Source organism: Dasypus novemcinctus, chromosome 3 (genome assembly GCF_030445035.2).
Source record: "Dasypus novemcinctus isolate mDasNov1 chromosome 3, mDasNov1.1.hap2, whole genome shotgun sequence".
NCBI lineage: Eukaryota > Metazoa > Chordata > Mammalia > Cingulata > Dasypodidae > Dasypus > Dasypus novemcinctus.
Window position 1 is genome coordinate 172481306 of NC_080675.1, and position 20967 is coordinate 172502272.

General features: G+C 48.1%; 1 protein-coding gene and 2 long non-coding RNA genes across 4 annotated transcripts in view; 2 read left to right on the forward strand and 1 right to left on the reverse strand.

The window, feature by feature from the left end:
* The window catches only part of ZSCAN2 (zinc finger and SCAN domain containing 2), a 23412-nt gene extending 20087 nt beyond the window's left edge, over positions 1–3325 (forward strand). The window contains exon 3 of the mRNA XM_004479613.4: positions 574–3325. Within this exon, the coding sequence (XP_004479670.1) occupies positions 574–2012 (1439 nt within the window). The 3' untranslated portion in view covers positions 2013–3325. The remainder of the gene's footprint in view (positions 1–573) is intronic.
* LOC139438732 (uncharacterized) overlaps positions 1–8088 on the reverse strand; it is an 11776-nt gene extending 3688 nt beyond the window's left edge. Inside the window, exons 1-2 of the long non-coding RNA XR_011648488.1 lie at positions 8030–8088; positions 1140–1249 (exon numbers count right to left, since the gene is read on the reverse strand). This is a non-coding gene — a long non-coding RNA (uncharacterized lncRNA). The remainder of the gene's footprint in view (positions 1–1139; positions 1250–8029) is intronic.
* A 399-nt stretch (positions 8089–8487) lies between these two features.
* Positions 8488–17091, forward strand: LOC101433454 (uncharacterized). Of its 2 annotated transcripts, XR_009185226.2 has the most exons (5): positions 8488–8612; positions 10450–10598; positions 12791–12865; positions 13519–13643; positions 14858–17091. It is a non-coding gene; the product is annotated as an uncharacterized lncRNA (long non-coding RNA). The 2 variants fall into 2 exon arrangements; XR_011648487.1 differs by lacking the exon at positions 13519–13643.
* The last annotated feature ends 3876 nt before the right edge of the window (positions 17092–20967 follow it).

Consider the following 20967-nt stretch of genomic DNA (forward strand, 5'->3'; position numbering starts at 1 on the left):
CCTAACTGCTTCCATCATCTATATAGACACCCAAGTCTTTGCTGCAGGGGCCCAGTCATCTTGTCTGGGTCTTAAATGCCAAGGAATGAGACTGTAAATACTAGATACATTTTAATGCAAGTGATTATTAAGCCCCTTTTGTAAAGAGACTCAGCTTTAGGGGAATTTGTGAAGTACCAATAAAGATCTCATTGATTCATTCCCCAATTTTAATCAAGGGTACCTACTATGCGTCAAGCACCATGCCTGTGTTGGAGGTCACTGTGTATCCTGTTTGCCTTTCAGTAGGATTTTCAGATTCCCACCTGACCGCAGTTACCAGTGGAGAACCAGGTAGCAGCATGTAACGTAAATTATTAAGATTTAGAATTCTGGGTGGTTACCACAAAGGTATGAGACCTATCAACCAGATAACCAGCTAGACGGAAATAAACCTGGTTGTCAGACATTTTAAGGATTCCCTGGTTTCTTTATTTTCACTAGAAGTTTAATTTTTAAAAAGTCCCCTTTGGTTTCCTTTTCTCATCATATATGGGAATTGAGTATAAATTGTGTTTTTCTTCATTGTTTCAGACTTTGAGGTCCAGAGTGAAAATGGAGAGAACTCTAATCAAGACATATTTGAGGAAGTCGAGTCACATGAGATGTTCTCAGAACTGCCTGAAGGGGAAGGCATTCAGCAATCTGATTGGGAAAGTGACTTGGAGAGAGACTGTGGCTCCAGGGAGGCGCAGGAGGATGCCCCAGGGCACCCCGGGGAGCCGCTGTCCCAGGGCAGGGAAGCTGGACAGCTCATAGGCCTTCAGGGCACCTACCTGGGGGAGAAGCCCTACGAATGTCCCCAGTGTGGCAAAACCTTCAGCCGGAAATCCCACCTAGTCACGCACGAGCGGACCCACACAGGAGAGAAGTACTACAAATGTGATGAATGCGGAAAGAGCTTTAGTGACGGTTCAAACTTCAGTAGACACCAAACCACTCACACTGGGGAGAAACCTTACAAATGCAGGGATTGTGGGAAAAGCTTTAGTAGAAGCGCAAACCTCATAACCCACCAGAGGATCCACACAGGAGAGAAACCCTTTCAGTGTGCCGAGTGTGGCAAGAGTTTCAGCAGGAGCCCCAATCTCATTGCTCACCAGCGAACCCACACGGGGGAGAAACCATACTCGTGTCCCGAGTGTGGGAAGAGCTTCGGTAACCGGTCCAGCCTTAATACGCATCAGGGAATCCACACCGGAGAAAAACCCTACGAATGTAAAGAATGTGGCGAGAGCTTTAGTTACAACTCCAACCTAATTAGACACCAGAGAATCCACACGGGAGAGAAACCATACAAATGCACTGACTGTGGCCAGAGGTTCAGTCAGAGCTCTGCTCTCATTACCCACCGGAGAACTCACACGGGAGAAAAACCCTATCAGTGCAGTGAGTGTGGGAAAAGCTTCAGTCGCAGCTCCAACCTGGCCACGCACCGGAGAACCCACATGGTGGAGAAGCCGTATAAATGTGGGGAGTGCGGCAAGAGCTTCAGCCAGAGCTCCAGCCTGATCGCACACCAGGGCATGCACACGGGGGAGAAGCCCTACGAGTGCTTGACGTGTGGGGAGAGCTTCAGCTGGAGCTCCAACCTCATCAAGCACCAGAGGATCCACACGGGAGAGAAACCTTACAAATGCAGCGAGTGTGGCAAGTGCTTCAGCCAGCGGTCCCAGCTGGTGGTGCACCAGAGGACGCACACGGGCGAAAAGCCCTACAAATGCCTCATGTGCGGCAAAAGCTTCAGCCGGGGCTCCATTCTGGTCATGCACCAGAGAGCCCACTTGGGAGACAAGCCCTACAGGTGTCCAGAATGTGGGAAAGGCTTTAGCTGGAATTCAGTTCTCATCATACATCAGCGAATCCACACGGGGGAGAAGCCTTACAAATGCCCTGAATGTGGCAAAGGCTTCAGCAATAGCTCCAATTTTATTACACATCAGAGAACTCACATGAAAGAGAAACTTTATTGAAGGGGCAAAGAGGGAGAGTGAGGGGACTGGCCCAGGAGAGGGAAATGACGTACTCCCAAACAGTGATGATTCTTTAAAAGATCCATTCTTTCTGAATGCTTTTTGGTGATTTTTGCCAGAATCTTATCCCCCCCTCATCATTTCTAGGATGCTATCCTCGTAGCAGTGGAAGTCAAACCACCATGAAGATTAAAGAACAGGGCCTAGGAGTGAAAGGTTGGGAAAATTGGCCCCCTCTCTCCTGATCCCTCTGTGCCCCCATTTCCTCTTTGGTAAAACGCTGGGGGGGGAAGGGGGGAAATGCTTCCCCATGGGGAATGGAAGGCAGCGTGGCCCACGGCCCTACAACATGGGCCGAGTCCTCAGAGAAACACCGAAAATCTCTTCCCGTGGTTCTCGTTCTGCCACTGCTTGGCGGGGCTGAGGTGCTTTCACCCCCGGCAGTGCGGGCACCCCCACCCCCATCCATGTCACAACCAGCTCTTCAGGGTTAGTGTCCTGGGCTTTGATTTCAGGTCAGGGTGGGGGGGCTTCCCAAATTCTGAATCATCCACATGAAGGAAAAGCCCTTTTCTATTTCCAGAAAGTGTCAGGAGCACAGAAACAAGAGGGAATATGGCCTGGGGCCAGTGTCCTTTCCCTAGATGAAAGTTGACAGGCCTGCCAAGAAAGGTGAAAATGGAGCTGTCCCCGTTTGCTGGTCTCTGCTTACCGTCCTGTGTTCGTTGGCCGCTAGGGGGAGCGCGCTTGTTCTTGTGGGGTTTCTTTTTTTTGAGTGTGAAGTGTGGTTGGGAACTCCCAGCTGCCTCCCCTGGTGGGTGGTAGTTTCTGTCTCATCAAGGGTTAAACGGCCCTGCCCTTGTAGGGAGGTTTGTGTCTACCCACCCAGAGACGTAGCCCCATAATAATTTATACTTGTTCTATGCACTTGTTATTTCCCTCCTCTTATATTTTATATATGCAGTTCTAGAATTCTGTCAGGTAGCTGATAGTGTGCTAAGAACAATATTTTTAGAGAAGTGCTGATTTTGAGGACACATGTGTTTCCTGGAGAGAGTCAGGAGTTTGTCCTACAGGTGTCACCCTTGTTCTTGAGATGCTGCCAGGGCAGGTGCTTGGGGTCCATGAGCCTTGACACAGGACACTGGAACAATAGCGGGTGGGTGAAGGGGTTGGTTACGAGTGAAGTGAACAGATCCAGTGCTTCTGGGAAACATGAAACCACCGCCTCCCACACAGGGGGCTGTGCTCAGAAAGCCTTAGGTGTTGGGGGAGGATGCTCAATATTGCCTAATAAAGTAGAGTCCCATTTTTCTGTTGAGTCTTTCAACTGTGTTAAAAACCTGACCTTAACTGTTAGTAAACCCATACCTCCCCTCCCCAGTCTGCCCCACCCCTGCCTTCTCCAGGCTGAGGTACAGGACCTTGGAGAGTAAAAAGCAATTCTACTGCAGCCTGGCCGTGGTCACTTCCCCTGCCCAGTCCCTACAATGGCCTTGTACCCTTTGGCCAGTCTACTCAGGCTCAAGCCACCTTCCAAGCTCAGCTTGCCCTCCCACGAACCTCTAGCCTGTCAGGTATGAACTCCCCTCACCTCACTGCCTCTCTAGGCTCAGACGAGAGATGAACTTTGTTTACTAGTAATCTCACCACCTATAGCTTACTTAGCCTATACTTCTCTAGGGCCAAGACTGTGCTCCATCAGCCATTTCCTCTTGAATTCCTGTCTTGCCCTCTGTCCTGACTTCTTTCTGCTCCTACACTTGAGGTCATTCCTTGAGCTTCAAACTCAGCATGTCCTGACCCCAGCATCTCTGCCTGCCTGTTTCCTACTTTGTAACTCTGCCACTCACCCAGCCTCTCCCCACCCATACACCTGCTTGTCACCTGAGACTCCTCCCTCGCATCCCTCAGCTGTTGAGAAACCAAATCCTTCAAATTCTGCCTCCCAACCACTAACCTACTTAGCATCTCCCTCTGTCCTGGCATAGTTCAGACCTGGTAACTGAATAGTCCCTGTACACTCTGGCCCTGTCCCCTGCTGGTCCTACCTCCATGTAGCACCCAGAGCAAGCATTTTCTGAGCCTGTCACTGCCCAGCATAAACATTCTGGGGCTCCCTGTCGCCTACAAAAAGGGCAGGTGAGGCATTCCCTGATGGAGCTTCTGGAAGTGGGTCATTTTCATTTCCTGTTGTGCCCAGGCCCCCATGCTTCTGCCCCAGGCAGTAACCCTGATGTTCCCCAAATGGGCCACTGCTCCTTTTGGCAGGGCCTCTGGGCCTGGTGTGCTCCCACTCAGCTTGTCACGAGGCCTGCCCAGCACTTGTCCCAGACGTGACCTGCTTGCTGAGCCCCTGCTGAGCCCCTGCCCTCTCCTATGTGAGTTCCTTGACCCTCACTGCAATTACTTGTTAGGCATCTGTCTTCCCTTACTTGATCTTTCCTCCAATTTTTTTTTTTAATGTTGAACTACCAAATAGTACGTCCATATTGAGATTCCAAACACTATTCTCAGCATCCAGCTCAGTGCTTGGCATGTGATAGGAACTTTGTAAATCTTTGCCAATTGGTTCTTTGTAGTCGCAAGAAACGGAATGGTTATCTGTTAAAATGATGTTCTTCCCTCCCTCCCTCCCTCCCTCTTTCCTCCTAGATCACATAACAGAAAGAAAAATGTTGATTTTTAGTTCATGTGCAGATTATATAATTTATTAAAGATAAACGCAAAAAGTGGCAGGAACTCAAAATTCTGCCCTGGAAAATGGATTAGGTTTCCTACACTGTCTTTTGGGATAAATGTAATTTAGCTTCGACTTCAGTGCCCTCTCAGTACTTACCCACCTAAGTTACAATTTCTTGATGTTGGTGAATGAAAACCATGTTGAAGAGGTTTATAAAAACCAGTATCCAAATGAAAGCGTGTGAAAAGCCATCCATCTTTTTTATTGTAGCTAAGTTTGTAATATATAATCTATTTTTTCTGTATTATTCCATTTTTAATTGGTACTTTAAAACAATTCAAAATTTATGATTTTGGAAAACCATAGTTGGTTAGCTTTTGGGAAGGTATGGATGTGATAGAAAAAAGGGGAATTCTTAGGGCAGAATAGTTTAGGTGTTGGCTGCATGGATGCCTTTACTGTGAAAACCCATCAGGCCATATACTTTTTTAAAAATTTCTCTCCCCTTCCCTTCCGCCCCCCCCCCCCCCGTTGTCTCTCTGTCCATTTGCTGTGTGCTCTTCTGTGTCTGCTTGCATTCTTATCAGTGGCACCACTGTCTCTGTTGCCTCATCTTGCTGCATCAGCATTCCATGTGTGCTGCGCTACTCCTGGGCAGGCTGCGCTTTTTTTCACGCGGGGTGGCTCTCAAGGGGCGCACTCCTTGCGTGTGGGGCTCCCTCTGTGAGGGACACCCCTGCATGGCATGGCACTACTTGTGCGCATCAGCACTGCGCATAGGCCAGCTCACCACACGAGTCAGGAGGCCCTGGGTTTGAACATTGGACCTCCCATGTGGTAGGCAGATGCTCTTATCAGTTCTGCTTCCCCATATACTTCTGATTTGTATACTTTTCTCTATGCATACTGTTTAAATTTTTTTTAATTAGAAAAATTGTGGGTCTACAGAAAAATCATGCAGAAAATAGAGTTCCCGTATACCCCCCCCACAATTTTCCCTATTATTAACACTTTGCATTAGTGTGCTACCTTTGTTACAGTTGATGACACAATTTTATTATAATTATACTACTACCTATAGTACATAGTTTATATTAGAGTTCACTGCTTGTATCGTGCAGTGTTGTTTTTTAAATTTTTATTCCAGTAACTTATGGCAACCTAAAATTTCCCCTTTTAAAATGGACAAGCAGTGAAGTTGCAGACTTCATCTTATTCTTTTAATCCTTGTGTATCCTTATAACTGTGTCCTGAGACGGGTCCCCTTGTTTTAAACTTTTTATTGAACTATAATAGACATACAGGTAAGTGCACAGAAGTGTACAGCTCACTGAATTTTTACAAACGGAACATACTTGTATAAGTAGCAGCACCGCAGAGGCCCCCCTCAGCCCTGCCAGCCAGGGCCTCGCCTTCCTCCTGACCCTGTCTTGAAGTTGGTGGTGTAATGGAGTATTGAGAGCCAGGCAGACCCGGACAGTCCTGGTTCTAGACCCTTACCATTTTCCTTATCTGCAAAATTAATGACAGTACTTGCCCTTCCCATTCTGGAAGGCTGCTGGGAAGAGGTATATGCCTCTCTCTGTATGGCTGTGAACAGTGAAATCCTGTTTTCCATGTCAATATTGACAACCTAGATGGAGCCTGCTTTCACCAATCACCCTGTCTGGGTTGTATCTGAGACCCAGTCATCCTCTGAGGGACCAAGATGCTTCAACTGGGAAAGCATCTCACCTAGGGAGCCAAAGCGTGGGGGGTCCCCTGGTCCCAGTCTCTGGGGAGCCTGGCTCACAGGTGATGCATGCGGGTCTCCTCCCTTGAAGCCCTGGATGTGGGGACAAGGGTAAGTGTGGTATGAGTTGTATTTGGGGCTACCCTTTCCATGCTTAATTTTGCTTCCAGTGAAAATTCCAAAATTCCCTCAATTTGAAGAATGGGACATGGACTTGGTTTAGTGTTTTTTGTTTGTTTGAGCAATGGAACCCCTTCAAGTGAAACTTTAAACACAACAGTAGAAAGCAGGGTTGCTCTGGTAACTGGAGGGTGGAAGCCCAGAGCCCTCTCCTGAGCTGGTTTGTGCCCCCAAGTTGAGGCAACTCTGGAACTTCTGGGCCTCCGGGAACGAGCACCAGCCTGAGTTTCCACATCTCTGACCTCATAGTTCCCAAGATCTGAGTAGGAGGAATCTCCATGGCCCAGCTTCTTGGCTGGACTTAGGACTTTCTGGAGATCCCCTCCTGCCATCCTGTCCTCCCCTCTACCCACCACAGGCTGCCCTCCTGTGAGGTGGAAGGACAGTTCACCCACCTACTGAAAGACGGACCTTTCATCTGTTAAATAAGGACAGTGAGACCTACTATGCAGGGTTTGTTGTTAAAACCAAACCAGATAGGGAAGCGGATTTGGGCAAACGGATAGGGCATGTGCCTACCACACGGGAGGTCCAAGGTTCAAACCCAGGGCCTCCTTGACCCGTGTGGAGCTGGCCCACATGCCGTGCTGATGTGCACAAGGAGTGCCCTGCCACGCAGAGGGGTGTCCCCTGCGTAGGGGAGCCCCATGCACAAGCCATGCACCCCATAAGGTGAGCCGCCCCGTGCGAAAAAAGTGCACCCTGCCTAGGAGTGGTGCTACGCACATGGAGAGCTGACACAAAAAACGAGACAGATTCCGTTTGCTGCTGACAGCAATACAGGCGGACACAGAAGAACACAGTGAATGGACACGGGGGAGGGGGGGGATAATCTTGTAAAAAACCACAACAAACCAGATAAACTGTAAACTAGGTGCTCCATAAGCTGTAGTTTCTTTCCCCCCTTTCCCTCCTTGAGACTGCACCTTCTTCCCTTCTGGGCTCTTTCCAGTCATTTACTTAGAGTACACTTTTATTTAGCACTTCTCACACTGCCTTGGAGTTATTCAGGTGGTTCATCGCAGTATTTTTAAAAAGCGACACGCTCCCACTGGACTGCACTTGTCAAGAGTGGTAGGCCCACAGTAAGTGCTCCACAACTTAAGTTGAATGAATGGGCGTCAGTGTGTCCATCTATAATCACCCAGGCTGTGCGCGCAGGTCATGACGCGCGTGTCCCGCGCGCGGCCACTGCAGTGGTGAACAATCAAGCCAGAAAAGTAGCCTCTTAGGTGGCAGAAAACCTGGAGTCCCAGCTCCACAAAACCGACACCTCGGGCCCAAACCGCCTCGGTTTATTCACCTGTATGATGGGGATAAACACCTCTGCAAAGCGTCTTCTCGTTAGAGCCCCCGGCGCCGCGTAGGAAGCCAGACCTCCACCTCCCCGCCCCGCGGAGGGGAGCCTACCTCCTCTCCTACCTGGTCAACTCCAGGTCTCGCTTCGAGCCGCCAAACCCAGAGTGTAGCAGAAGCCCGCCTGTCATCACTGACTCGTCTGAACCAAGCGCGCCCAAGACAAAGCCACTTTTTATTGGTTGGCGCTGTTGTCAGTCTTGGGGCGCTCGCGGAGGCCTATGGGAAGTGTAGTTCCGGCGACTACCGCGAGCTTCTATAGCCCGCGTTTCCGCTTCCGGTGTTCAATGTTCCTCAGAGTCTCGGGATTTGGGGTCCTGGCCTCCGGCTTCCAGGATCACGTGGGGACGTAGAGGGGTCCCCAAGAATGTGGCGCGGGGCTGGGTCGCCAGTAGCCCCATGACCTCTGCGGGTGGAGCCCGGGGTCCGGCTGCCTCAGGTTCAGGCGCCGCGACCCAGAGGCCCCTCGAGTGGACCGGGGGTGAGGTGCGGCCGTCGCGCTGGCGGCCGCGATTTCTGTCGCCGCCCATCGGACCGACGGGGGCTACCCTGGCTTTGTAGCCGCCGAGGCGCCTTGGTCCCCGGGGCCCGCGTTTACCTTACAAAGCTTCCAGAGAAGGTCGCCCGCGGAGTAGAGTAGCCTTCCTGTGTAAGTCACGCTCTGCGGGCCAGTCACTGTACATTCCAAGGGGTGGGCCCCTGTCGGTTTTCCTGCCCAGACCAGCTTTGTTGACCTTGGGCGACTCACCTTTGAGAGGGAGAGAGGCCAGAGTAACTCACCTTTCTTTCCAGCTCTTACAACCTGCTAGTTTGTTTCTATTATTATTTTTTTTAAGATTTATTATCCCGGCCCCCCCCCCACTTGTCTGCTCTCTGTGTCCATTTGCTGTGTGTTCTTCTGTGTCTAGTTGTATTCTTGTCAGCAGCACCCGGGAAACTGTCTCTCTTTGTTGGGTCATCTTGCTGCGTCAGCTCTCCGTGTGTGCGGCGCCATTCCTGGGCAGGCTGCGCTTTCTTTTGCGCTGGGCGGCTCTCCTTACGGGGCGCACTCCGCGCGTGGGGCTCCTATGTGGTGGGCAGATGCTCTATCAGTTGAGCCAAATCCACTTCCTCTTTCTATAATCCTTGCTCTTAAAGCTTGTAACCTTAACCAGGGTAAATCTTCCTGTTGAGGAGAAAGTTCTGGTGCTGAGGGTGAAGTCTCCTGCACCGGGTGCCCGAGGGTGAGAACCCAGCTGCTGGCATGGGAAGCTTTGCGTTTGGAGCTGTTGAACCTCTGAAGCTGAGAGCCACACTCCTTTCCAAGGTGCTGCTGCTACTTAGTGCACTGTCCTCTACTGGGCATTCACTTTGCAGCACCCTACAGTTTTGGAGACCAGTGGCTTGGTAGGGTGAGGTGTTTATTTTCCCCATAATCTACGTCTCCCTCATTTTTCAAAATAGATAACTGGAATTTTCACTGGCTTTTATCAACTTCTGTGCAAACAAAGCCTCAAACTCCCCTACTTCCCAACCAGAGTCCTAGCACTCAATTCCATCCGACTTCTGGAGCTACTGCTCCAGTGACAGAGGGCCAGACTCCACAGGCACCCGCACCTCCGAGAGGGCGGAACAAGTTCTTCCCTTCAAACCTGCCGGGCTCACACTTGTGAGTTTCACTAGAGTGCCTTCCTAATGTGTATCTGTGGTTCTAGAATTTTTAGAAGTTTCACTTAGTGACTGGTAGCTAAAGGTGGCTTCCCAGTGCATTAAAGGAAGAGATTTCAGTTTCAGAGCCCAGCCATGAGGTTTTCTCTGAGTTGAACAGTGGCTGTAGCTGTGGACCAACAAATCTAGACTCCTCAAGTACAAGAGGAGCTTGCAATCATGAAGCTAGAAGTGGGGAAACGGACTTTGGCCCAGTGGTTAGGGTGTCTGTCTACCACATGGGAGGCCCGCGGTTCAAACCCCGGGCCTCCTTGACCCGTGTGGAGCTGGCCCATGTGCAGTGCTGATGCGCGCAAGGAGTGCTGTGCCACACAGGGGTGTCCCCCGCGAAGGGGAGCCCCACGCGCAAGGAGTGCACCCGTAAGGAGAGCCGCCCAGTGTGAAAGAAAGTGCAGCCTGCTGAGGAATGGCGCCACCCACACTTCCCGTGCCGCTGACAACAGAAGTGGACAAAGAAACAAGACGCAGCAAAAAGACACAGAAAACAGACAACTGGGGGAGGGGAGGGGAATTAAATAAATAAATAAATCTTTTTTTTTTTTTTTAAATGAAGCTAGAAGGGGGATCCCATTGGGAACAGGAATTCTCCCTTCAAGGGAATGACTTTAGACCAGAGATCTCCTGCCAGTGCTTTTTGCATTTCCATTACCTTGAGGCATCAGGACCCCAAGAAGCATCCTCCAGCCCCAGAAGCTCTGTTGTCAGGGGCTGACCAGTGTGTGAAAGAGCAGATCCTGGAACTGCTAGTCCTAGGACAGTTCCTGACTGTTCTTCCCCAGGAGATCCAGATCTGGGTGAGACAGCAGCATCCACAGAGTGGAGAGGAGGCAGTGGCCCTGGTGGAAGACTTGCAGGAAGAACCTGGAAGACGGGCTGCAGGGGAGATATGAAGTTGAGGAGAGAGCCACTCAGGTCACCAGCAGCACGGGTAATGTGTAGCACTTCGCTGTTTGTGTTAAATGGAAATTTACTTCTTCCCTGGTCCAGGTAGCTGACTCTTAGAGGGTGCACATTGGCTGGAGAGTGCTGGTCGCTGACATTAAAAAGAAGAATTACTTGAAATGGCTTGAGCACCACTCTGATCAAGGAGGAGCACATATGACTGAAGGTCTCTTGGAGAGCTCTCATTCTGCAGCAGTGACCTGAAGCAAAGGGCTTCCTTGTCTTTTTGACATTAATGAGCTTTTGGTTCCTATTTCAAAATAACTAACTCATTGGTCTGGACTCTCAGTTTTGCCTCGGGATTGGTAGGGCAGACAGGAGCGGCCTCATGAGAGCTGGGTGGGCAGGTTGTGGTGGGCCTGGGTTCCAGGTCTGACCTCTGGCGTCTTCCTCACATCCCCACCCCTTACTGCTGCTGCAGGGGTTTACATAAGACTGACTGCCCCATCTGCTTTTGTGTTTTGAGGTGTTTAAGTTTTAATTCTTATAGCATCCTTACCACTTCCAGTCCTGAATGGGGACAGGGGATACTCTCGGAGAAGGAACCCTGCGGATCACCCTGGGTTCCCTAAATACCCATCCAAAGCAAGCACAGACAGAATCTTTGTATCTGTTCCGGGAAAGGTCAAGAACTTGCAGCCAGAACGAGAAGAAGCATTCAAACGCAGCTCCAAAGTTGAAGTCTGATTCTTCCACAGGAGTGGTAAGAAACAAGAGTGTAGGGAAGTGGACTTGGCCCAATGGATAGGGCGTCCGCCTACCACATGGGAGGTCCACGGTTCAGACCCCAGGCCTCCTTGACCTGTGTGGAACTGGCCCATACACAGTCCTGATGCGCACAAGGAGTGCCCTGCCATGCAGGGATGTCCCCGCATAGGGGAGCCCCATGCGCAAGGAGCGTGCCCCATAAGGAGAGCTGCCCAGCGCGGAAGAAAGTGCAGCCTGCCCAGGAATGGCACGGCACACACGGAGAGCTGACACAACAAGATGATGCAACAAAAAGAGACACAGATTCCCATGCCGCTGACAACAACAGAAGCAGACAAAAGAGAATTCACGTAGCAAATGAGCACAGAACAGACAACTGGGGGAGGGGGGGAAGGGGAGAGAAATAAATAAAATCTTTGAAAAAAAAAGAAACAATAGTGTAAGGAAGAAAGAGGGACCCTTCTGAGGGTAGGGTGTGGAAGTGTCAGGTTGGCTCTGAGTGCAAGAAGAGCAGTGGAGGGCACAGCTCCGTTCACTTGAAAGACGTGGCAGCTCTGTTCACCTTGGGACTGAGGCTGACGGCATGCATCTGTGAGGTCCTAAGTCAGCAGCTCCAAAGGGTGGAAGGACTCTGGTGTGTTTTATAACACAACACGTGGGAGCCTGGAGCACCTCTCTATGCACGTGAGGGATACTCAGTCCCAGTAGGTTAGGGGTGGGTATAGATTTTACTTTTTAATTAAAAAAATTTTTTTTTTAAAGATTTATTTAACCCCGCCCCCCCCCCGTTGTCTGCTCTCTGTGTCCACTTGTATTCTCATCAGGCGGCACTGGGGATCTTTGTCTCTTTTTCTTGCGTCATCTTGCTGCGTCACCTCTGTGTGTGTGTGGCACCACTCCTGGGCAGGCTGTGGTTTCATGCGGGGTGGCTCTCTTTGTATGGGGGGGCACCCTTACATGGGGCATCCCTGTGTGGGCCAACACTCCTTGCACTCAGCAACACTGCGTGTGGGCCAGTTCACCACACGAGCCAGGAGGCCCTGGGTTTTGAACCCTTGGACCTCCTGTATGGAAGGCAGACGCTCTATCTGTTGAGTCACATCCACTTCTCATAGATTTTAGATCTGGTTAGTGAAAAAGGCACAAGATAGGGTTAAACTAAAGCACAGTAATTCTCAAAACAGGCAAGTATGTCCCCCAACCAATTCAGACAATTCAAGTATGTTACCAAAACTGAAAAACAAAACCATAAAACCCTTATAATCAATAACCTAGATGGATGTAGGAGGACAAAATCTGGAACTTTCCTCATTGAAATGTGTCATTTCGGGTTTTCATCAACCTTCCTTTGATAGGAAGAAGTTAACACTAAGAGAAGGAAGACTACTTTCTGTTTCTGAACTGTCGGTGTAGCCCCCAGGAAGTCCTGAGAACCAGTGTATTCTAATAGCTCTTTTCTCTCCCCTCCAGCCCTGCCTGACCCTTGGGCCCTGGGTCTTCCAGGGGAGGACAGCAGAGGTGACCAGGAGACCATGAGCAGCTCAGGTGAGCCACACTTTTTTCTTATTCAGGTCACATTTTACTACTCGAGTGGCACCCTCTACAACCAACTCTCGCACCTATCAGAAATTCCAAGGGAATTTTACTCAGCAGGGATGCACAGTAACTATACATTAGGCTCCACAATTTCATCAGCTGCAAAATGTTTCCCAGATCTCCTTGTGAAAGGTCATATCACAGCTGAGATCCTGAGGGATTGCATTAAAATCATTCTTTTCCTTGACCCTGGGATTGTCAAGATTGTACTAGTTTGCTTGTTTGCCTCAAAGTTAGCAGTTCCTTCTTTCCATATCTAGTTCTTGCTCGTATCGCATGCAATATTGTGGGAAAAAAACAAAAGCCTCAGAGCAAGACAGGCCTGAGTCCAGCCCCCCCAGCTCCACCACATACTCGTGTAACTCTGGGCAAGGCTGAAGAGCTTCCAGCACAGAGCATGGCACATGATTAGTTGTCTAGTAAAGGTTAGCTTTTTTCCTCCCTCTTCTTTCTCTCCCCCTGTCTACCCCCTGCCCTTATTGCATTTAAAAATCCACTCTGGTTTCTTCTAAATCTGTTTTGTTACCTGTGCTCTGATTCAGTCAGTATAGAAGTATTTTGCCCAAGGCAGGCTTTTGAGTAGGGATGTCATGTCTCTTCAGGAGTCAGTGGCATTTGGGGATGTGGCTGTGTACGTTTCCTAGGAGGCACAGAGGCAGCAAGGCTCTGGACTTAGGACTCATTTGGAAATAACTCTGGAGAATTCTGCAAGTGGGAGCCTCACTAGGTAAGACTGCCTTTTTCCTTCACAGTCAGATTTGGCTTTGGGGTTACTGTAGTAGTTTCTACTCCAGGCCTTTTTGGGTTGATTTTTTTTTTTTTTTTTTCTCTCTGTCTCCTCTCTGTGTCCATTTGCTGTGCGTTCTTCTGTGTTTATTGTTGTCTGCTCTCTGTCCATTTGCTACATGCTCTTCTGTGTTTTATTGCTTTGTCTCCCTTTCTCTTGTGTCTCCTTGCTTAGTCGGCTCTCCGTGGTGCTGGCAGGCCGGGCAGCATTCTGTGGTGCCAGCGGGCAAGCCTGCCTTCACAAGGAGGCCCTGGGATGTGAATCCAGGACCTCCCATGTGGTAGACGGGAGCCCAACTGATTGAGCCATAGCTGCTTCCCATTTTTGGGTTGAATTTTTAAAATCCATACTTCCCTTCAATCTTGCTTGAAAAGAGATATAGAAATCCAATACCAGGAAGTGGACGTGGCTCAAGCGATTGGGTTCCCACCTACCACGTGGGAGGTCCATGGTTTGGTTCCCAGTGCTTCCTAGAGAAGACCACGAGCTGGTGTGATAGGCAGGTACAGCAAGCAAGATGATGCAATGAGACAGGAAGAAGAACACAATGAGAGATAACAAAGTGGGAAGTGGAGGTTCCTGGTGCCTCCTAAAGAGGATGAGGAGGATGGCGAGCTGGCACGACAAGAAGATGCAACAAGAGACACAAGAGGAGAAACATAATGAGAGACACAACAAAGCAGGGAATGGAGGTGGCTTAAGCGATTAGGTGCCTCCCTCCCACTTCAGAGGTCCCAGGTTTGGTTCCTGGTTTCTCCTAAAGAAACAAAGAAGGTGAACAGACACAACAAGTGCAAACAGTGAGGGGGTAGGGAGAGATAAAAAAAACTTAAAAAAAAATGCCATCCCATAGTCATTGTCACCAAGAGTGAGTTTCTTGAGCACAGAAAGAATATTAGATTGAAAGCTCATCTTAAGGAGATGGTCAGTGAAGTCCAAAGTCCCTGAATTGTGTTTCATGGTCATAGATTTGGGCCTGAAGTTTTTTCTTACTATTCCCTCATAGACCTTAATATTATTTTCATTGAATCTTCCCAAGAATTTCCTTACATGTTTTTTAAAAAACTAATAATATCTCCTCTCCCTGGCATACAAAATGACTGGAATTAGATTCACTGAAGCATTATGTCTTGTCTTTGTCTCCTTGCAAACAGATTTTCCAGTGAAACATGGAGCAAGAAGAAAAACCTCAGAGCCCAGATCCTCAATACCCCAGAGGGAAGGAGAGTATAAGGGACGCCCCAGTAGATGGGGTGAGAGGCAAGCCTGGCCAGGTACCAATCCTGAGAAAAGCCAAGACCTGGGATGAGCTGGAATGGCAGGGCTTGGGGGATGAGACAGTGGCAGGAGTGCACTGGTGCTACGAGGAAACCAAGATTTTTCTGGGAATTCACAGTGAGTCTTGGATCCATGGAAAACTCCACACCTGCCATCAGAACCACGAGGTGTACTGGATTGTGGCTGAGAGGCTGTGAGAGCGAGGCTTCTTGTGAACATTGGAGCAGAATTGCTACAGGTTCAGAAACCTCCAGACAACTACCACAAGGCCAGGAACACTGATACGCTAGGCGCCTGCACCTTCTGGGACAAGATGGACGCCCTGATGTGCCCACGGGCTGCCACCCCATTCCAGAGGTGGCAGGGGGTCTGCTTGGCCAGAGGGACCATGGTGGGAGCGTGAATAACTGCCGAGGGGCTGCCGGGAACAGGACAGGGAGATGCTGGCAGAGGCTGGGCTGGAAGGCTAGTCGGAAGTGCCTCCCAAAGAAGATAGCAAGCTGGTGTGATGGGCAGGCATGGCAAGCTGATGCAACAAGAGGAAAAGCAGGGGAAACGGACTTTAGCCCAGTGGTTAGGGCGTCCGTCTACCATATGGGAGGTCCGCGGTTCAAACCCCGGGCCTCCTTGACCCTTGTGGAGCTGGCTATGCACAGTGCTGATGCGCGCAAGGAGTGCCGTGCCACGCAAGGGTGTCCCCCGCGTGGGGGAGCCCCACGCGCAAGGAGTACACCCCTGAGGAAAGCCGCCCAGCGTGAAAAGAAAGTGCAGCCTGCCCAGGAATGGAGCCGCCCACACTTCCCGTGCCGCTGACGACAACAGAAGCGGACAAAGAAACAGAAGCGGACAAAGAAACAAGACGCAACAAATAGACACCAAGAACAGACAATCAGGGGAGGGGGGAAATTAAATAAATAAATAAATCTTTAAAAAAAAAAAAAAAAGAGGAAAAGCAGAATGAGAGACACAACAAAGCAGGGAGCGGAGGTGGCTCAAGCAATTGACACCTCCCTCCCACATCAGAGGTCCCAGGTTCAACTTAGCTTCCAAAGCCTCCTAAAGAAACTAGGAAGATGAACAGACACAGCAAGTGAAAAACAACAAGGAGGTGGGGAGAAATAAAATCTTAAAAAAAAAAAAAGATACAGGAGGGAGCTGGGATGAGCTCCCCTCCCTGGTGAGGCTCAGTCAATTTTGTTGGAATTTTAGAGCATCCAATAAATAATACTCGTCTTCCCCTATTCAGATTCTCTACCAACTAGACATGAGAGTGAGATATTTGGAAATCAGAATGCCAGCTTGGGGACTGATGGAGTTGTTGGGGATGTAATTTAGGTCTGAGAAGCCAGCATTGGGGAGTTTACCAGTCCCCCCACAGGTGGCACTAGATGGCCACAGGCTTCAGCCTGCAGGGACAGTCTTCAATGTTGATCTCTTTTTTTTTTTTTTTCCACGCATATAATAGAAAGTTCCATATACTACTCTGTTATTAACACCTTTCAGTAGTGTGGTATATATGCTACAATTGATGATGAACATTTTTATAACTGTACCGTTAACAATGGCCCATTGTTTACAATAGGATTCACTGTGTTATACAGTCCTTTGTTTTTAAAAAAATTTTTTATTCTAGTAACATATATACAAACTGCTGATCTTCTGAGCCACGTATGCCCAGATCCTCATTACTTAGAGAAGTCATTTCTCCCACTGTAGCACCAGAGGAGTAAGTAAGGGGATGGAGAAAGGCTAGAAGAATTATTCTAAAGAATGTCTTTCCACCTGAAAGGAAGTATCAAGAGAGTGGCTTTAGAGTACTGATTGCTGGTCCATAGATGGGTGGGAGAAGAGGAGCCAGGCCTCGGGGTAGAGTTTCTGAGGAGTGGGGAGCTCCTTCAGTTAGAAGAAAAGGGCTTGGACCTAGTCTCCCTCCTTTTCCCCAGCCTTTTTCCATATGACCATCTTGTTTAGAAGCTGTGGAAGTGGGAGAGTCCTGGAACTCTGTTGGTCTTAGGTTTCAGCCATATTCCAGTTTATTTGTTCCTAGTTAATGGAAAGTTGACTATGTTCTGTCTACTTAAAATTCAATCAAGAATTTGCTTTGAACCATCCAGAGGACTACTTTCACATTCTTTCCATGCTTCTGATTTCAGAAAATAGGTTACATTTACAATTTCATTTCATTCTTTTAGATCTTGAAACAAGGACTTAATTAGAGAAGAGACTGGGAAAATGAACATGGGGCAGAAAAGCAATGGTCATCATCCCTAGAAGATGGACAAGAATCATTTTTGCCCCCAGACACAGACTTGGATAAATTCATAGGTCCTCAGGGAACCTACATAAGGGAAAATCTTATATGTGCTCTGAATGTGGAAACAGTTTCAACAAGGGTTCATCTATGAACCCACATTGGAAAAAAGAAGCCTTATAAATGTGGCCAGTGTAGAAAAAGCTTTGGCCGCAGCTCACATCTGATTTGTCATGAGAAAATCCATACTGGGAAGAAGCCCTTCAAATGCCCTGAATGTGGAAAAGACTTCAACGATCTTTTTTTTTTTTCTTTTTTTATCCCCCTTTCACCACCGCGCTGTTTTGCTGTCTGTGTCCATTCCCTGTGTGATCATCTGTGTCTGTTTTTTTGTGTTTTTTTTTTTTGTCTTCTCATTTTCTCCTCCAGGCTTCACCAGGATTTGATCCTGGGGACCTCTGATGTGAAAGAGATTCCCTGTCATTTGCGCCACCTCAGTTCCTGGTTTCTGTTGCATCTCACCTTAATTCTCCCTTGTCTCTCTTTTGTGGAGTCGTCATCTTGTGTCACTCACCGTGAGTGTGCACCTTTACCAGGAGGCCCTGGGGATCGAACCCAGGTCCTCTCATATGGTAGATGGAAGCCCAATCGCTTGAGCCACATCCACTTCCCTCAGTGGTCATTCTAACCTCACTTCACAGCAGAGAGTCCACATGAGAAAAGCCCTATGAATGTGGAGCGTGCTGAGAGGCTTCAACCCGAGCTCAAGCCTCATTATGCCCCAGAGAACCCACACTAGAGAAACCCCGTAGTGTGAGGGTGGGAAAAGTTTCACCAAAAGCTCACACTTCAATGGGCACTGCCAAATGCACACTGGCAAGAAACCCTGTCAGTGCCCTGAGTGTGGGGAAAAGGTCAGTAAGAGTTCCCCCCTCACCGGCCACCAGAGGATCTACGCAGGAGAGAAACCCTGTGAATGTCTGGAATGTGGGAAAAGTTTCAGTGACCACTTGAACCTCATTACCCACTGGCAAATTCACACAGAGAAAGACCCTATAAATGTGGAGAACGTGGGAAAAGCTTCAATCAGAATTCAAGTCTTATTATACACTAGAAAATGCACAGAGGAGAAAAACTATAAATGTAGTGAATGTGAGAGGTGATTCAACAACAGTTCACATTTTAGTGCACGTTGGAGAACCCACATGGGAGAGTGACTCTAAATGTTCCTGAATGTAGGAGAAATGTCTTTAAAGTATCAAGTATGGAAACCCTAGGGAATCTATCCCAGAAAAGTGGTTTGTCTTACCCTTGATTCTCTATGTGAGATGGAGAGAGAAAATGAGGATCCCAGTCAACAGATCCGATTTTGCTCCTCCCACTGAATGCTCACTTGGCTTAGGAAATGCTACTCAGGGTCTTCTTATTCATGCTGCTGAAATGGAAGCCAATTTCCAGAGAATTCAGAGACTAATTCTAAAATTGACTATGTCACCATCTCAGGGTGTCTGCATGGTGATTTTTTTTTTTTGTCTTTATTTTTTTAATATTACATTAAAAAAATATGAGGTCCCAAAATACCCCTCACCCCCCTCACCCCACTCCTTCCCCCATAACAACATTCTCCGTCATCATGAGACATTCATTGCATTTGGTGAATACATCTCTGAGCGCCCCTGCAACTCATGGTCAGTGGTCCACACCATAGCCCACACTCTCCCACATTCCACCCAGTGGGCCATGGGAGGACATACAGTGTCTGGTAACTGTCCCTGCAGCATCACCCAGGACAACTCCAAGTCCTGAAAAAGCCCCCACATCTCATCTCTTCCCCCCATTCCCTACCCCCAGCAGCCACCATGGCCACTTTCTCCACACCAATGCCACATTTTCTTCCATTACTAATCACAATAGTTCGTGAATATCAGTAAGACCACCTCTAATCCATACTCTATTCCTCCATCCTGTGGACCTTGGAATGGTTGTGTCCACTCCACATCTATATCAAGAGGGGACTTAGATTCCACATGGATGCTGGATGCAATCCTCCTGCTTTTAGTTGTAGGCACTCTTGGCTCCCTGTTGTGGTGGTTGACCTTCTTCACCTCCATGTTAGCTGAGTGGGGTAAGTCCAACAAACCAGAGTATAGGATGCATGGTGATTCTGTGCCTTAATTTTCACTGCATGATCACAGGAGGATACAGTTTTTGTCCCTGAGATCCTCCTTGAAGGATGAAGGAGGATCTGCCCTCCTGCTCTAACTAGCATTGGATCAGCTACCCAGTGGGTTGGGGGTTGGCTGTTTCTTCTTAGATTTGGGCAGATAGACAAGGGTGTATTTTCTTAACTAAATTTTCAGTGATCTTCCATGTTTCTCCTTGTTGGGGGATTGGGGCCCAGGATATGCCTACATTTTCTCCTGTTTGTTTTCTTAGGCTCTACATGGAGTTATTGGAGAGGAAGGCACTCTTATATTAAGTTGGTGCAAAAAGAATTGTGGTTTTGGACCATGAATTTTATATCATTATAACTAGGCTCAAATACATCTTTATTAATCAAAATAGGAACCACTACGATCAACATATTTTTGCCAACAAGAAATGTTTGTTTATTCCTATAGCATAAAAATCTGCTTCAGGATTCAACGAGCTCTTGGAAAGCATTTTCTGCATCCTGCTGGTTGTGGAAGTGTTTTCCCTGCAAAAAGTTGTCGAGATGCTTGAAGAAGTGGTGGTCAGTTGGCGAGAGGTCAGGTGAATATGGTGGATAAGGCAAAACTTCGTAGCCCCATTTGTTCAACTTTTGAAGTGTTGGTTGTGTGATGTGCAGTTGGGCGTTGTTGTGGAAAAGAATTGGGCCCTTTCTGTTGACCAGTCCTGGCTGCAGGAATTGCAGTTTTTGGTGCTTCTCATTGATTTGCTGAGCATACTTCTCAGATGTAATGGTTTCTCTGGGATTCAGAAAGCTGTAGTAGATCAGACCAGCAGCAGACCACCAAGCAGTGACCATGACGTTTATTTGGTGCAAGTTTGGCTTTGGGAAGTGCTTTGGAGCTGCTTCTCGGTCTAACCACTGAGCTGGTTGTCACTGGTTGTCATATAAAATCCACTTTTCATCACATGTCACAGTCCGATCAAGATATGGTATATCATTGTTGCATAGAATAAAAGAAGACGACACTTCAAAACGACCATTTTTTTGATCTTTGATCAGCTCATGAGGCATCCACTTATTGAGCTTTTTCACCTTTCCAATTTGCTTCAAATGCCGAATGGCTGCAGAATAGAAGACGTTGAGTTCTACAGCAACTTCTTGTGTAGTTGTAAGAGGATCAGCTTCGAAGATTGTTCTTAATTGTCATTGTCAACTTCCAGTGGCTGGCCACTATGCTTCTTATCTTCAAGGCTCTTGTCTCCTTTTCAAAACTTCTCCAACCACCACTGCACTGTATGTTTGTTAGCAGTTCCTGGCCAAATGCATTGTTGATGTTGCAAGTTGTCTCTGCTGCTTTATGATCCATTTTGAACTCAAATAAGAAAATCACTCGAATTTGCTTTTTGTCTTACATCATTTCCATAGTCTAAAATAAATATAAAATAAACAAGTAATAAGTCATTAGCAAAAAAAAACCATAAAGTGAGAAATGCATATTAAAATGTTGTATAACACAACCACATTTACTTAAGAATGTATTCCACTATCAAACAGCAAATTTCAACAAGGCAAAACTGCAA